This window comes from Camelus dromedarius, chromosome 8 (assembly GCF_036321535.1).
Source record: "Camelus dromedarius isolate mCamDro1 chromosome 8, mCamDro1.pat, whole genome shotgun sequence".
Taxonomy (NCBI): Eukaryota; Metazoa; Chordata; class Mammalia; order Artiodactyla; family Camelidae; genus Camelus; species Camelus dromedarius.
The window spans coordinates 34,235,960-34,253,659 of record NC_087443.1 but is presented as its reverse complement, the minus strand read 5'-3'; the positions used below and the strand labels follow the sequence as shown (position 1 = coordinate 34,253,659).

General features: G+C 50.4%; 1 protein-coding gene across 1 annotated transcript in view; it reads left to right on the top strand.

Moving 5' to 3' along the window:
• The first annotated feature begins 47 nt into the window (after nucleotides 1-47).
• The window catches only part of HK1 (hexokinase 1), a 64,978-nt gene continuing 47,325 nt past the window's right edge, over nucleotides 48-17,700 (top strand). The window contains exon 1 of the mRNA XM_064488107.1: nucleotides 48-243. Coding sequence (XP_064344177.1) covers nucleotides 181-243 — 63 coding nt within the window. The 5' untranslated portion in view covers nucleotides 48-180. The remainder of the gene's footprint in view (nucleotides 244-17,700) is intronic.

Genomic DNA, 17,700 nt, shown 5'->3' with positions numbered 1-17,700 from the left:
CCGGGGACGGGAGCGCGGAGACTGGGAGCGCGCGAGCTGCCGCCGCGCCCCAGGTCGTGGGGGAGGAGCCGCCGGAGGAGGAGGAGCCGCCGAGCAGCCGCCGGAGGACCACTGCTCGCCCAGGCTGCGGAGGACAGACGCCGGCCCTACGCCTGCCGCCCCGCGCCCCCGACCGCCAGCATGATCGCCGCGCAGCTCCTGGCCTATTACTTCACCGAGCTGAAAGATGACCAAGTCAAAAAGGTGAGCCCCTCGCCGGCGCCGCCGCCGCCGCCGCCCAGCCCTCTGCCCGCAACGTTGCATTCCGGCATCCGCTCGCCGCCGCAGCCGCTTCCATCCTCCCGCGCCCAGCCTCCCCCAGGCCAGCATTGGTTGGACTGTAGGGCGGTGGGGAAAGCTTAGCCCTTTGATTTTCCCCGGGATTGTGTGTGTGTGTGTGTGTGTGTGTGTGTGTGTGTGTGTGTGTGTGTGTGTGTGTGTGTGTGTGTGTGTGTGTGTGTTTTCGGAGGGGAAGACCCCCGAGACTGGGCTGCTTGCTGCAGTGTCCTTGAAATGGGCTATGGATGTCAAATGGGCCTCCAGGCCATGGGGGGAGGTGGCTGTGTGGGGACTGGTGGGCTGGTCCACAGGGCCTGTTTGGTACGGTCCAAGCGCTGTGGGTGGAGGAGTGATCGCAGAGATGCTGGGGAGGTGAGCGCGCAGCAGGCGGGGGTGCTGGCTGGCGGCCAGGCATCCCATATTTGGGGTTCCCGGTGAAGGGCGTCGGGTGCCCGGGAAACCTGTCACCCCAGCTCTCCCAGCTTTTGCGGCTGCTCCTTAATCTGAGGACGGGGTGACCCGCATGGCGTCCCGGAACAGGGAGGGGCGCGGAGGCCACCGGAAACTTTGCTCACAGGCCTTAGGTCTGGGGCGGTATGTCTGAATGGAATTTTTTATTCCTCTACGTGACCACTCTCTTAAGCTGTAATTTCCAGGCAGCCCTGGGAGCTCAAATAAGGGACTGGTCTCTTGAGTCGGATGGAAGTATGCTTGTGGCATGTGTGTACTTGCACAAGGATGCATCTCCCTACCCTGAGGTGTTGCTGCCTTCGACTTCTGTCTGGCATAAAGTACTGTCTGCTGGCAGGTGTTAAAGGTGTATCTCTCCCTTATGGTAGGTTTGGCACTAAGTTTTTGAGGAACAACCTAAGCTGCAGGGAAAGACGCCCATTTTATCAGTGCCAACCCTGGCGCAGGCTCCTGACCCACCCATACCCAGCCTGGGTGACAGTATTGCTGGGGTAAGCTGGGGTGGCCAGCAAAGTCAACCTGACTTTGGAGTTCAAACAAGGGAGTGGTACCTACAGGTGAAAGTTAGGAACCACAGACCTGCAGCCACAGGATGTTTGGTGCTCTTCCTCTCCACCCAAGACAACCCCCTGCTCTGGCACAATAGGAAATAGGCCTGCTGAGGACAGTGACCTCATCAAGGTCATCTGGGGAGTTAGATGGAAAGCCAGGGCGGGACCCAGGTCTCCGCCTCCCTCCACTGGGAACTTGACCGAGGCTCCTCCTGGAAGTCAGCTGAGGGGGAGGTGCTGAGACAGAGGCCTTGAGGATGCTGCTTGGATCCTGGGTCCTGTGCTGAGTGGAGACCAGAGTGGGGTAGTAGAAGACAGGCCGGAGAATCTGCCATGGTCCCTCATGGCTACAAGTGACAGTGACTCTGGAGTTGTCAAACCGTGGAACTGGTGCTCACTCCCTTGGAGCACCCTGGAGCTTCCTTCTGGCCATGATCTCAGGGAGCTGTGCATGCCAACATGTGCATTTCATGAATTTTCTTCAATACTGTATATGACTGATGTTCTTCCCATTTCACAGTGGGGGTTTAAGGCCTGGATGAGTTCACTGCCTTCTCCTTGCACGTGGTGCCCTCTGTAGCTCGAGACAACAGACCACTGAGATGGGGACCCGGATGACCTTGTAAGCCTCCAGCACCCACACTACTACCATCTGTGTGGTCGCCAGGGACCAAGTTGGGTTAAGGTTTGGACTGCCCTTAGTGGAACCTGTTTTTTCAGGCACACAGTGTCTAGTGTGGCCCCAGAGCCCTCCATTCCTCATGGTGGCCTGAGTCACATTCTATCCACTAGGCTCCTGTGGGCATTTTTGAGTGTGTGGCTCCTGAATCAGTTGATCCTCAAGTCCTTTCTCCTCTGAGATTGGCATTCTGAAATTCCCTCCCCGCCATCCCCTGGGCTCAGAACCTTGCTGGAGGAGGGTCTTGAGGCCAGGAGAGAGTCCAAGGTCAAGGAGAGTCTTAAAAACAAGATAGCTTTCTTGCACTTCATGGAGTTCTGCTGCTGCTTTCTGTGAGAGGACTGTGTGGATTCCTGCCAGGGTGTCACCTTGGCCTGCATCATGGGCTGCATGGCACTGCCATCTGTGAGTGTGATCTTCAGGGAGCTTCCTAGGCCTCCTGAGCACATAGTAGGCACTTGTTCTGATGGCCTAGTCTGTTTTCCTGGCCCCTACTTGTGCAGATACGAGGGGACTGCATCTGCTCTCCTGGGACTCAGGACTTATTAGAATTAGAGATCAGCCCTTCCTACCCACTACTTGCCCTGAGAAGGGATGGGTGGTGGTGTAGCACTCCAAGCCCTGTTCTTCCTGCGGAAACTGGGCCCTGCCTTCGACCTGATGAAGCCCCATTGAAGCCAGCCCCTCCCACCCCCCAACCTGTCTGCGCGGGCAGCCATGATGATTCAGCCCTCTAGCCCAAGCAGCCTCTGGGGCTCTGGACACAGCTCTGCATCCTCTTGATGATGGACGATTAATCTTCGTCTGCCTTCTAACCCTCTCGTCTGGGAATAGGAGTGGGGAAGATGGGGATGGTGCCAGAGGAGGTTTGTGGGGTTGCTTAGGACACAGAAGTGATCATGAAGGGGAATCATTTCTCTCCCCATTACCTATGAGACACCTCAGTAATTCAACCTCATAAATATGTCCTGGGTTGAAACAGGCCAAGAGTCTGGCTTCCTAGCATGGAGTCCCATTTTCCAGACTGTGTCGGCATAGTGTTGGTTGATGGCGCATAGTGTTGGTTGATGGCGTACTGTAAAAAGGATGCCCTGGTATTGACTGAAGTAAATACAAAACATAGATTTCCCTTCCACTCTTCTGGTGCTTTTGGGAGGAAAAATAGGCACAAGTTACTTGTGAAAGATTCCACTCATCAGAATCCCAGATATCTGTTAATTCTACAGCTAGAGCCTGGGTCTTTTGACCTCCAAGTGACTTTTAACATGCCTCTTACCTCGCCTGTTCTTTCCACTTAGGTTAACCCTTAGGTGCCTGGAGGAGGGTGAAGAATTGCGTAGTGTTCTGTTCCTTGAGGAAAGGAAGATGGGTCTAGCAATGTCAGAACTTGGCCTCTAAAGAAAGACTAGATTTCCTTTCCTCCAGGGTTGTCAGAATGGTGAGCACATGCCAGTGGGTTTTCTGTAGGAGGGATCCTCATGACACTAAGGGATCCCCATAAGCAGGTGAGCAACAGGTATGATTTGTCCAATGGCTGAACCTTCAGAGTCCTCGACTGCTCAGCCCAGCAAGGTAGAGGAGAGTATGCTTAGCAGTTAAAAGGCTACCAAGTTCTGTTTCCTTGGAGCTTGTGTCCTAGTGGCAAAAGCAAATATTTAAAAAATTGCCCGTTTCCTTTTTGCTCAGGGTTGAGAGAGAGAGATGAGCTTTGGAAAATTATGGAAAGTGTCTCGTGCACCTTTCCATCTGCTGTTATACAAATATCCAGTGACAGCCTTACTCCGAGGTGAATCTTCATTTCATAATCCCTGTCCCCTCTACCTTGAATATTCCTTGGAGTTCTCCCCCAGGAGAATCCCTAACACTTCATTTGGTTTGATAATTTGGGACTGTCGTGAGCAAATAAACTGGGAAAGCGGGTGGGTATGCGGGACTCTCACATCTGGCCATGCTGCGCTGTCCTCCCACACGCCTCCTGTTTTCTGGAGAAGGCATGAGCAGCTCTCTCCTAAAAAGATGGATTTGTCTCCATGTGTGTCTGCAGTCAGGGATTCCTGCCTGATGGAATTAGCCACTGGAGTCAGCTTTGAACACACCTGAGGATGCCCTGGGGAGATATAGAGAGGCAGCCACATACCTCTGAGTCCAGGAAGCAGTCATGGCTACACAGCTGGCACCTGCATATTGATTTGAGAACCTTCAGAATCAAATCTGATCATGGGAACTTAGTTGTTTCTTCAGAAAATGTTTGAGTCGTTTATTATGTGCAACGTATTGTGCTAGGCTGGGGTGACAGCTATAAGCCTGGTAGAAGTAGTTCCTGTTCTCATGGAGTGTAAATAATTATTTGCTGTCGTATGGTAAGTGCAAAGTGCGGAATGCTTTGAGAGCTGTAGGGGCCAGTGATCAGATTTTGGGTGGGAAATCACCAGCTTAGGAGTTGCTTAAAGCCAGGCTTTAGATGTACAAGAGGAAATAGTACACTTAGTGTGTAAGGGAGAGTCAAATGGATAGTTACCAACATGTAGCTTTGCTTTCTCTCTTTTTAATGGTTTGTTGTTGCTGATCATTCTCAGACCCCTTATGGGTGCTGTATCAGATATCAATTATGTGGGTAGGTATATACGTACGTATATGTCTATGTGTCTGTCTATATCTGACAATGCACACGAACATACTACATGCAGGTGTGTGTGTGTATGATTTCATCTGATCTTTCAACAACTTCAGTGAGGTCGTCAGGACAGGAAGTATTAGAAGTGCTGTCCCTGAGTGCCCCAGGGCAGCTCCCTCCCCCTGCAGCTCCTCTCCTGGACATCCTGCTGCTGGCCTTGTGTGCTGCAGACAGAAGGCAAAGAGATTTATTCCCCATTTAGAAACAGCCACTGGAGGCTCAGAGGAGATAAGTGACTTTCTCAGGGTCTTAGAGAATCTGGAATGATCCTGAGGGCTATTCTTACTCTCCCTGCCTCTTTCTTCTAGGAGAAAACCTCATCTTTGTTGATTTTAATGATTTAACTTGGAATCTCTATTTTAACTTGCTCCCCTACAAATCAGTACATCTGAGTTAATTTTTTATTTGAGGTACATAAAAAATTTTGAAGTTAACATAATGAACACTTGTGTATCCATTATTCAGCGGGAGAAGTAACAGACATGATTACAATTACATGGCAGACACGCTGAAACCCCTTCTGTGCCCATCTTCAGTCTCATTCGTGTCTCCTTCCAGAGGTGACCTCTGTCCTGAATTTGGTGTTTATCATTTCCTGCATGTTTTTATACTTTTATTACATATCATGTATCTATAGGCGGTTGTAGTGTTACTTTATATGGTTTTAACCTTTTGTAAATGGTATTATCCTATTTGTATCCTTTGGCAACTTACTTTTTTAAACTCAACGTTGTATATTTGGGAATTCTTCCATGTTGATCCATATACATCTGTTTCATAAATTTAAAATGCTCTATGCTCTTACATTGTGTGAATACACCAAACTAATTTACCTATTCTTTTGATAGGCATTTGGGTTTCTGATTTTTGAATTACAAACAGTGCTGCAGTCATCCTTCCGTGCACATGCAGGTTGCTATAGGCTCTGGGCTGTGTGTCTAGGGGCTGGAATTACTAGGTAGAGGAGTGTATGCATCTTCCTGTTTTCAAGATTTTGCCAGATTGCCGTCCTCCGTGGTCATGCCAGTTCCCACTCCTGTCAGAAGTTTGTACAGGTTCCCATGGCTCCACGCCAACCCTTGGTACAGCCAAACCTTTAACATTTTTAATAGATAATTTTTAAAGAGTCCGTTTCTTCCCAGCTATTTCCATTCACATTACAGCATTTGAGCTTGGCTTAAAATTAGCCATTTCCTTATCAAGCAGAGCCCTTGTTGCCGAGTGTTACTGAGTGAAGTTGACAACTTTCATCATGGGCAGTGCCCACCCTGTTGGCCGTTTGCACTGTGCCAAGGAGGCGAGGAGATGCAGAGACAGGCTCTCGAGAGCTCTCTGTGTCCCCTTGTGCTCCAGTGTGACTCTGTTAAACTTTCTGGGAATTAAAACACACACGTGCTTTTTGCCTGCACACCCTCTCTCTTCCTGGGTGGATCTGACCCAGGCAGGGCTGGCTTATCAGTCCCCTAAACATTTCTCTGTTAGAGAACACAGGCCGGCAACCTCGCTCAGACTCTTCCGTAAAAGGAGAGGGTGACTGTGCCCCCTGCAGCAGGGAAACTGAAATGTGAAGTCTACAGCCCAGCCCTTTGTAAGCAGAAGCCAAGCTTGCGGTGCCGGTGCCGGCAAGAGGCAGGAAATGTCGGATCAGAAATGTTCACCTGATTCCATGCTAGGTTACGGGCTCACGCTGAGGCCTTGAGGGTGCCTTGGAGGGAGTGGTGCATTGAATGCCTACTAGGGGCCTGTCTTTCCTAAAATAGATCTTATTTAATCATCAGTAGTAATAACACTAATCGAAACCAACATGTAATGCCGTTCACATGTGCTGCACCGAAGGCCTTAAATCCCCATGCCACCCCTGTGCAGTGAGCTCCCTTACGATCTCCACTTTTGAGTGAGGACCCTGAGGCTCAGAGAGTAAACAGAAGAGCCAGCATTCAGGCTCATTGATCTGCTGGCAGAGCCCTTGTTTTTTTTCTTTTTAATTGAAATAAAACTCACATACCATAAAACTTACCATTTTAAAGTGTACAAGTCCGTGGCATCTCGAACATTTACAAGGTTGTGCGACCGTCTCTACCATCTGATTCCAGAACATTTTCATCTCCCCCAAAAGAAACCTCTTACCCTTAAGCAGTCACTCCCTATCCCTCCCTCCACCCTGGGGTCTACTAATCTACTTCATTATTATTATTATTTTTAACGGATTTGTTTCTTGTGGACATTTATATGAATGGCATTATACAACATGTGACCTTTGTGTCTGGTTTCTTTCACTTAGCATGTTTTCACGGTTCATCCATGCTGTAGCATGTATGAGTACTCCAGTTCTTTTTGTTGCTGAATAATATTCAGTTGTATCTACACACCACATTTTGTTTGTGCATTTCTCAGTTGATGGATATTTGGATTGTTTCCACTTTGAGACTGTTTTGATGCTGCTGCTGTGAACATTTGTATGCATGTTTTCCCTGTGTGGACATATGCTTTCATTTCTCTTGGGTGCATGTATAGGAGTGGAATTGCTGGGAGAGCCCCTGCTTCTGTCCACCTGAGGATAGCGTCATCTCCATGTAGAAATGAGGAAACTGGGCCCCCAAGTGGTGAAGTGACTTGCCGACAACTACAGTGATAGGGACAGAAACACTGCCAGGTCCCCTGATTCAGAAACCTGTGTTCCTCCCATCATTCCTCATCCAACTCTCATTTTGCTGTTTAGGGAACAGATCCAAGGAGGCAAAGAGCTGCGGGCAGGGCAGAGCTGGGCACAGGACCCTCCAAGTTCCCCCAACTCCCATGTCCCTTTCTTCCCTGTCGTCCCCAGCACCAGCACACCAGCTTGCACCTACTCATCCCTACCTCCCACCCCTCTACTCCCTAGCTGCTCAGTAATGACCAACTCCTTACGCTTGGGAAGGAAACTGACCCTAGAAAGTCTTTACCATGAAATATCAGGGATATTCTCTGAGTTTCAAATTTCTCCCTCTACCCTTTGTCGGCTTCCCCCCATCCTGTTTGCATTTAAAAGAGGACACTCAGGGAGGCCAACGCTTACCCTGCTAGAAGACCCCCTAATGCTCCCTGCGATGCCCACTTCTAGAGATTGTTCTAGCATTCTCTCCCAGCCTCTGCCTGGCCATACTGTAAGCAGCTGATTTCTTTGATTGTTTGGCACATGGGGTTAGCCTTTGGCCACGTTACTCAATCTGACCCCGTTTCTCTGATGTCCCCTGGTGCCTTCCAGGACCCTCTCTAGCTGGGTGGGGTGAGTTGAGTAGGAGACTCTTGTCCACCATTGTAACAAAGACACCACCATTACGAAGTTCTGTTCCATTTTCATAATACTTTTACATTCTTGATTTAGTTGAGCCCTTCTGCAAGTTTGGATGTAGGTATTTCTTCTTGCAGCTTACATGTGGGGCAGGAGAGCCTCAGGAAGTAGAACTGATGTGATCTTGGTGGCCAGAAAGCAGTAGGGCAGGGATGGGGACACAGTGTCTGACACCAGTGGGCAGCTGTCACTGTGTGTGCAGATCCAGGACTTCAGATTTTCAAAGCAGTGCATTGCAGTGACCTCCCAGCAGAAATCGTTACCTGAAGCTCCCATGATGGGGATGCGGTTGGAGTGCTAGGGCTGTGCTGTCCAGAGCAGTAGCCACCCGCCACGTGTGGCTATTGAGCACTTGAAATGTGGCAAATTTGGCTTGAGATGTGCTGTTGAACAAAAAATACAGGATTTTGAAGACTTGTATGACAAAAAGGTATATAAAATAGCTCTATTGATAATTTCAAAAGTATTGATTACATGTGGAATTATTTTGGATATATTCGGTTAGATCAAATGTTATTAAAATTAATTTTACCTGTTTTTTTTTAAAAAATGTGGCTACTAGAAGATTTTAAATTAAGTAGGTGGCTTGCATTAATTCCTGCTGGAAGCACTCTGCTGGTCCATGAATTTTGTGGCTCAGAAGTTTGGGCAGAGGTACTCTGCATTTAAAGAAGTGGGTTCCTGGGGTTCTTTGGGCCTCAGTTTCCTCATCTGTAAAGCCAGGGGGCTGGAATCTGTTACCTCTAGAAGATCCCCCTAGCTTGAGCAGTGTTGTTAGGGGGGAATCGAGCTCTCTGGGCCTCAGTATCCTTATCTGTCAGATGGGGTAAACGGCTTCTGCTGTGCTATCTGCCCACTTATCAAATCAGAGAGTGGATGTGGAAACACTTGGAAAGCATACAGAACTGTACAGATGCCAGATGTTATCATTGTTGTTCACCCAGAACACACCTGTAGGCTCCTGCAGAGGCCTGGTGGGGGAGTGTGGCTTCCTGAGTAACAGAGGGTAAGGCGGCTAGAGCGCCGAGCCAGGGCAGGGATCCTGGGTACCACTCTGCTTTGCCACCACTGGATTCTGAAAAACCTGTGTTCTGAGGAATCCACATTGTCACAGATCTCCTGTGCCTACCATGTACGAAGACAAGAGGGCAGTTTTCATTATTACTCTTTTACTGATGGAAAAACACAGAGATAGAAATGACTTACCCAAGGTTATAGCAGGAATTTGTGCGGCTGAAGGAGGCCTGAGATCCTTTGCTTTTCAGCCAGGTCTGCTCCCACCACTGCGGTAATTGCAAGCCATGGCTGTGGGGTCTGGTTGTCTCTTAGTGAAAGCAGGGCTGTCCGTACTTCAGATCCTCTCTTCCCTCCTATCTGGAGTCACCTGGAACATTGGGATGTGTGAGTTTGGAGGCTGGCCCTGGCCCAAGCCATTGACCATGAGGCCCGGAGTGAAGCCTGTTGTTCTTGCCCTGCCACATTCCAGGGCTGTTCTGTTCCCCTTGAGGGACCAGGTACCTCCATTAGTTTTTGCTAGTTTAGTGTGACAGCTTTCTTCTCGTTCTGGGCAACGGCTTGGTCTCCCACCAGCAGAAAGCACCTCTTAGCAGGAGCCAAGGTCACCAGGAGGACCTTGAGCATGACCTCATGGCCTTATGCCATCCTCCTAGGAAAAGGAGTCTGGGGAAGTAGGGAAGGAGCATGGGAGTTGGGGTCTTAAGCCAGAGCCACCCTGGGTGCTGGGTGCTTAGGCCTTTCTGCATGGTCCCAGTTCCTCCCCTGTAAAATGGGGCTGATCATGCCCACCCTGCAAGTGTGCAGACTGGATTGGGGCAGGTGGAAATGCCTGGCAGGGCCCTCCTGATTTGTTGTGATTAAATAAAAGTGTTGTATGAACAATTCGTGGTACTTAATAGGTGCCCAGTCCACGCTCACTGAAACAGAACAGATCAGAAGCATAAATAAAATAATAGATGAGGCACTGAGAGCTGTGTCTGAACCTTGAAAAAGAGACTGGGGAAAGGGAACCTCTCCTTACAGTGTTTCATCCTGCCGAAGGGGCCCGTTACACTTCAGGGATGTTCACACACACAGCTTTCACCCGGAGGCCTCTAAAGTGGAATTTATTTTCCTACCTTTCCTCTGGTGACTTTCGGGTATTTGGTGGCCTCTGGGAGCCTTGAATAGTGGAGACTCCTGATTATCTGTAGGGCTTTTGTGCCTCACTGGGCCTTGAGATACAGATGTCAGGAGAGGAAATGGGGATCAGAGAGCATGTGGAGCACTTCATCCCTCATGGAGGGCTGTTGGCTCCACGCAGCAGGTCACCTTGAAGCTGAAGTGGGGGGCCTAGTGCTGGAGAAGGGCTGGGTTATTCAGGGAAGAGGAGTCTCCAGCCTTATCTGAGCTAGCAAACCCTTCTGGGAAGACCTCCCGGGCTAGGCGTCACTAGAGGCCTCCCTGCCTGCCCAGCAGAGGAGCCACTAGGTAGGCCCAGCCGAGAAGCCACCCGAGGACACTAAGGGGATACAAGGGGCCTGAAAGCATGGCCGCTACACCCCTGGCCCTCATGGTCTAGCTGGAGGCTTGGACCGTGCCTGGAGAGGACTGTCACACTGCACTGTGTCCACCGGGGTAGATCGCTTCCCACAGAGTGAACACAGCTGGCCGAGGGGATGCGGAGGAGAGGAGCAGCTGACATTTGGGCGGGCAGATCATGGTATGCCCTTCGGAGGAGGTGAGTGTGGAGAAAGGAGCTGGGCGCAGAGGGGCGTTTACCGGCCTAGCCTGCTGGGCGGAGGTGGATCTGTGAGGAAGGGCCATCAGGGCTGCAGAACCTCTGTCGGGGCCCCAGCTGCCTGAAGGCCAGAGGATGCCAGGAGCAGATGGTTCCTGTAGGGAACACACAGGGTCCAAAGCGTCTCCCCTTGTGGCCAGTGTCTTCCCTGCTCAGAAATCAGCTGTCAAAAGCAGGACGGAATGGTAGGTTCCTCTGGCCGTCACCCGCAGCATTGAGGTGGGGCTGGGCAGGCAGGAAGAGGGTTGGGGATGTGCAGGAGGAGGGCTTGGACTGGCACACACCACGGCGGAGGGTCTCACTGGGCCAGGACCTTTGGGCTCACTGTGGCCTTTGAACTTCCTTCCCAGGATTGTGTGAAAGGGGAAATGAGCAATTCAGATAGCCTGTAGCTGCTGGAGGGTGAGCGAGGCCTCCAGAAACATCAGGCTGGAGTGATGTGTTTTCTGCAAAGCAAGGGAGCCAGGCTGCTTCTGCAGTGGATGGAGCTATGGCATTAATGCCACCCATGTTCCCACTTCTCCCTGCTCTCAGAAGCCCCAGGCCTGGGTTCTCCTTGGGCTGAGCAAGAAAGGTACAGAGGAAGGAGCATAGGAACTTGGTATCCATCCTGGTTTTCTTGCTGACCAGCTGTCACCTTGGCCAGTCGAGTAACCTCTCTGGCCTCTCATTTTTCCTTGGGGCATTGGATGGTTGGCACCTGCCCTGCTTCTCTGGACAGGATAGTTTAAGGACCAGCATGTGAAAATGCTGTACAAAGTAGAGGCCTTTATAGATCAGAGGCAGGTGAACACACCCACATTACAGATGGAAAGACTGAGGTGCCTGCAGGGTGGCAAAGCTGGAGTCTGACGTGGGTGTCTGCATCGCCCTGTCCGTGCCCCATCGCTGAGCCATGCAGGGTCCTAAGAAAATCTGAATGTGGCTATTAGTGTAAGTCTTAGAGGCAGTTTCCAGAGGAAACAGGAAGGTGGAGTTAAGGTTTCAAGGGAGAAAGTGTTTATAACATGATTCCATTTTTGTGAAATGAAATAAAAAAGTCAAGCCCTGTACGTATGGATGTGTGGGTAGGAAAACTGTCCTAGAACATAAAACTCTATTAGCAGAGGTTTCTCTAGGAAGACTGAGGGAAGAGCTCAAACTTGTGACTTTTATTCGTTTATGAATTTGTTTGAATTTTTTAATAATAAGTGCATATTGCTTATTGTTACTACGACTTAGTTAAAAAAAAAAAAAAACAGCCTGCTAAAACAGTCCAAATGTTTCAGAGGACTTTTGCCAGAATCTTTCATTTGCTATGGTTTCGGGCAAATGGCCAACTACCTTTAGTTTTCTCTTTACAAAATGAGTCAATAACGTTGCATAATCAATGCATTTCTCTAGGTATTTAGGTAAAAGGAATTAGGGACACATGATTATGAATTAGACAGGGAAGTGAGGGAGATGGATTCCCTTTTGTTCATTTAGATGGGAGGGTGGGAAATGTTTTGGGCACATTATTAAAATTCTTCCAGTAGTTCTCTGAGGTAAAAGTATTATTATCCCCATTTCAAAGTAAGGAAGGCATGACTCAGAGAGGTTGGGTAACTTGTCCAAAGTCACACAGCTAATAAATGGCAGATTCTAGGTTTGAACAGTTCTCTTCATCCACATCCTTGTGTTCTTTTCACCGTATGAGAAAGAATGGAAATTCATAAGGAGAAGCCCAAGATGAGAGCTTAGAAGACCTGGAATCTAGATCTAGCTGCCACTTACAAACCATGTGACTTTGTGTGAGTCATGGGCCTCAATTTCCTTGACTATAAAATGGAGATAATGTTATCTTTCCTGCCTGCTTCCCTGAGTGGTTGTGCCGGGAGAAGGGAACTAACACATTAAGCACCCGCTGCATGCCAGGCACCTGGCATCCACAAGCTCCTTTCTTCTCTTTCTGTGACATCCAGATGGGATCATGTGTCTGAAATCCTGTGTATGAACGGCAGAGCCTTCTGCAAACATGAGCTCTTACTAAAATCATCTTAACCACCCAGGGCTGTTCTTCCCTGAGTCAGTCTCCCTAAGAAAGAGAAGTGGTTCCCGATGTTGAAATCTCTGCCCTGCCCTTAAGCAAGAATCCTTCTTAACCCTTTACTGCCAGCTCCCCAGTTTCCTTTGCACGTTAAGTGGGAAGTCCATTTTAAAGGCTTGTGCTGGGCAGCTTCAGTCCCACCTGTCGTTCTGCCTCGTCCTTGATCCTCGTGAAAGAGCAGACGAGAGAAGGAGGGGAAATTTTCCACAGATGTGCCCTCTTCCACAGATGGTCAGGATGCCCAGGTCACCAGTGGTTATGGTGCCTCCTGCCACGACTGCTCTGTGCACTCGGGCATGTCCAGTCTTGAATTGTTTTTTTGGTGCGTGTTCTGTTGGGAGCAGGAGGTGGGGCTGGGGTCGGCCACAGAAATGTTTGCATTTAAACTCATGTAGGACTTGGTGAGGAGGTCTGACATCTCCTGCCTCTGGAGCTGCTGAGACTTTCCAGGCCCTTTTGGTTTGCAGACAGCCCAGGACCAGTATTTGTGCAGTGTTAGGGCACCAGTGCCTGCCTTGTGCAGCCACCCTTGTGAGAAGGGCCCTCCCCCTCAGGTGATGGTGAGAGATACCCTAGGGGCTGGACAGGGCCCTTGTAAGTCTCAGCTCAGAGTCTGCAAGACCCAGCTCAGCGTATGGTGTCTGAGATCCTGGCACCTCCCCATTCCCTTCCCAATCTGACCCGAGTGCTGCATGCTTACGTCAGACACCGTGTGCGAAAGTGAGTCCTTGGGGACCCCCAGGGGTGTTCCTATCATGGACTCCTGGGAGTCCCTGTCTCTGTCTATGACAGATGTTGTAAAGGCTGAGGCTTGCAGCTTGAAACCCACCAGAACACGTGCTGTGCCCTTCTGTCACCAAGAGGTAGGGCTGGGGGTTGAAGGCACAGGGGGCTTCTTTGGGCACCAGTGTTCAGCCAGAGCAGCAGAGTTTGGAGGCAAGTCCTATGAGAAGAGGAGGATTGTGGAAGTGTGAGTGTGAGAGAGGGAGGGAGGGAGAGGGGAGAGGAGAATATCTGAAGTTGCTGCAGAGCAGAGACAGAAATAGAAAAGCTGAAAGGACCACAGACTTTGGTGGTCCCCCCAAACCAAAAGTGGTCCTTTTCCAAGCCTGCATCCCTCCTCCTGCTCCCCCCTCCTGGGCTTCTGGGCCCACCTGCTGCAGGAAGAGCGTCTCTTGTCCTGGGTTCTTGCAAAGATCTGGAGCAAACGGGCAGAGGAACCCTTCCTTTCTCCCTCCCTCCACCCACCACCCATTCTTAGCTTCTTTCCCAACCAGGCAGGGGCATCGGTCAGCTATGTTTGCTGCATATGGTAAAGAAATGTGTTTCTCTTTTTATTTCCCTACCACAATTCCAAATCAGGATGATTATGACTGTTAGTAGAAGAAAATAATACTGTGTGTGTAGGAAAAAAGACTTAAGAGAGTATACCTCCAGAATGCCTCCGGAGAATATACCCCCGGAACGTACCTCCTGAACGAGAGGAAAGAGGCCCCTTGTGCAGCGAGGTGCTGGTGCTCTGAGCCCCTGGGAGATGCTACACGTGTCTCTCGTGCTTTGCTGCAGTGCGTCCTGGGCCGCTTAAAGGGCCACAGTCTACGTGGTGCGGGCCTGCTGAGTCTTGCACCAGGTGCTCGCCTGGCCGGGCAGTGTGGTGGGTGCCTGGCTAGTTCAGCTTCAGGATCTGCGCTGGTTCAGAGGTCCCTCCTGAGCTCCAGAGGACCAGGAGGGTGCCCCTTGGCTTATTCTCCTGCACCTGAGATCCAGGAGGCCTCGAAGTCAGTTCCAGCTCTGCCCTAAGCTGTACCCTCTTTCGGGCCCCAGTTTCCACATCTCTTCTGGGGGGGGTTGTAGCACGTGGTGCTTCATGAACCTGAACCACAGGGGGACAGCCCTCCTTCCTCAACACTCGGAGGCCAGGGTGTCTTCTGTGCTGCTGGCCTGCTTTCTTGCTTGAGGTTCCAGGCTCTCTTTGGGTTTGACTTGGTTGTCCTAAAATGTTCTTGGTTGTCCTAAAATGTTGGGGTTCTGGGATCGCTGTCCTTGTGCTGAGATGCACCTTGAGTTAGGAGGCAGGATCGCTCTGGAACCATTCTTTTCTTAGAAGCTTCTCCCTGTCCAGCTAGAAAGCGTCAGCTGCTTTGCTTGGGCCTGACCTCTGAAGAGTAGGGGGACCGGCCTTCCCCAAGGGATGGGGACAGTTGCAGGAAGAGCATTGGACTCGCAGATGTGAGACCCGACACCCCCAACTGTGTGCTTTGAACTAATCTCTTAGCTTTTTGGGGCCTCAGTTTCTGTATCTATAAAATGGAGATTAAGATTATTTCCCTGACAGGGTCGTTTTGAAGGTTAAATGACCTACTGGATGTGAAAGCACTTGATATACTGTAAACCATAATGTAATTATACAGCATTATTCTAGCATCCGGCAGTCATTGAATTCCTCTTTTGTGCCAGGCAAGTGGGTAGTTCCAAAGATCTATTCAACATGTTTCCTTTCCCTGGGGAACTCGTGAGTTATCAGAGGAGATAGCCATGCCAGTAAACAGATCATGGTGACATAGGGTGAGGAGTGTGGTCGTGGAAACACGTCCAAGGTGCTGGAGCAGCCCTGTGATGGTGACTGCCTGCTCTGCTCCTGCTCACCCGTCCCCTCCCCAACACACAGCCTGATCTTTCTGAAACGTGTCTCATTGTTGAATACTCACTAGAGTCACATTCAGAGTCTAAATTTGTTCTCCTGGTTTTTAAGGCTCTGCACAGTTTAGCTCTTGACGGTCTTAGGCTGTGTGCTCCTTCCTCGCGCAGACCACCCTCCCTCGTCTTTGGCCTTCGCACACCCTCTTGCTTATGCCTGGATGTGCTCTCTGACATTGCCCCTCCTGGAAGCCTTCTCTGACTTGTGCTCAGTAGAGCCCCATGTGCTTCTGTGGCTGCTCACACTGAGGCTGTATCGTGACTGCCTCTCCCCGACCAGCATGTGGGAGCCATGGCAGCAAGGGCTGCTGATTGTTGCTGCCAACCTGGGGGTAAAACAGAGCATGTCTCCTCCTAGGGCTGTGATCTAGCCATTTGTTTCAGCTCTCAGTGGTTTCTGATTGCCCTTCTCTGTGTTGCTTTATCATGAAGGGGAAAGGAAAAGGGGGTTGCAGTGGAAGAGATGGGGGTGGGGGCAGGGTTGTCTCTGGCTGCAGAGGACCCTGGGGGACTTCTTCCAGTGCCCTAATGGTCCATGAGGCAGGAGACTGGCAAGGTCTATGGAAACTGGATCCAGAGGCTGCCCAGGACTAAAATATGCAGGAATGACCTAGGACTAGGGATTCTGTGTCCTTGAACAGGACATTTCCAGCCACCCTAAAAACTAAGCACGAGATGCCATTCTCAGAAGCAAATCAGTATCAAAGGTCTTTTCAACGTCATGGTCATAAATCTGTCTCTCCATCCGCTGGGAGCTTGCTGTGTGTGACGCTGCATGTGAGGCACTGGGAGGTCGAGGTGAATGGAGCAGACACTGTCGGTGTGACAGGTGTGGAACACAGTGGTCCAGGCTAGACCATGTGACCAGTTCTGAGGGAGGCGTTATCCGCAGCCTGAGGGACATCTGCAGGAGGAAGTGACATTTGATTTGAACCTTGAAGAGGAAGTGAGATTTGAGTAGCTAGGAAGAGAAGGAAGGGCATTTCAGTAGGAAAGCCTGGGCATCTCCCAGGAATGCTAGAGGTGGCTTGACTGGAGTTCTGAGAGCCTGGAGCCACACCTGCAGAGCATAAGCACCTTAGACATGGGAGGCATTGCAAGGTTTTGAGCAGGGGAATGAAGTGACCAGGGTCCAATTTAAGAAGGAAAATGTGGCAATGGTGTAGAGGATGGATTGGAAAGGAGAGAAGTTGAAGATGGAAAACCATTACTTTGAATGCATCAGGAACCTGGAATGCAGGCACATGGTTTCCAGGCTTCCTAAGGCAAGGATGGCAGAAAGAATGATTGGTGAGACAGAGAGACGTCCACAAGGTCAGGCGCCACGAGGACGATGTCCAGCCTAGAGCCAGACACATAGTAGGTGCCCAGTAACTACTCTTTGAGAGAGTAATTGGGAAGATACTCTGGAGCAAGAAACCTCCAGTGACAACAAGGGGGCCTGAGGTTAGGAGCCCGGGATCTTTGAGGAGAGTGGGGACCCAGGAGGAGGAGCAGGTCAGTTCAGTCCTGTTGAGGAGGGCATGGTCTGACCTGGGAGTGTGGGCACGTTGGCCCTGGCGTACAGGCATGGGAACTTGGGCTGTCCCATGCCTTCTGGGGGTTATGGGGTTAAGATCTCTGTGCCCTGGGACTGCCACCCCATGTTCTGAAGGGCTCCAGCCCTTTGACCACCATTCCCACCTACCTAGAAGTCAGGCCCAAGGAAACCCACCTGCACCACTCTCTCACCACAGTAATGACAGCAGATGCTGATTGAGCACTTTCTGTGTTCTAAGGGCTTCTCCACCTCTTTGATTTCACAACATTCTGTGAGTTAGGTTCTGTTTATTACCTCAGTTTTTCAGTTGAGGAAACTGAAATTCACATAGCTATTAAGTGATGGAGCTGGGATTCAAACTCCAGGTGGATGGCGTCAGTGGATGGCCCTTGTTCTTACTTACTCTCTGTGTCTCTGCCATCCATGTGAGGATGAGCCAAGAGGAGGGAGTCGTGTGGAGGCTTAAGGTGCCTCCGGCATGTACTTGGGGATCGAAGGGCAGCATCCGTGTAGTATTCGGGGGCTGGAAGGGACCGTGGAGGTGCATTTTACAGGTTCATTTTACAGGGGAGGA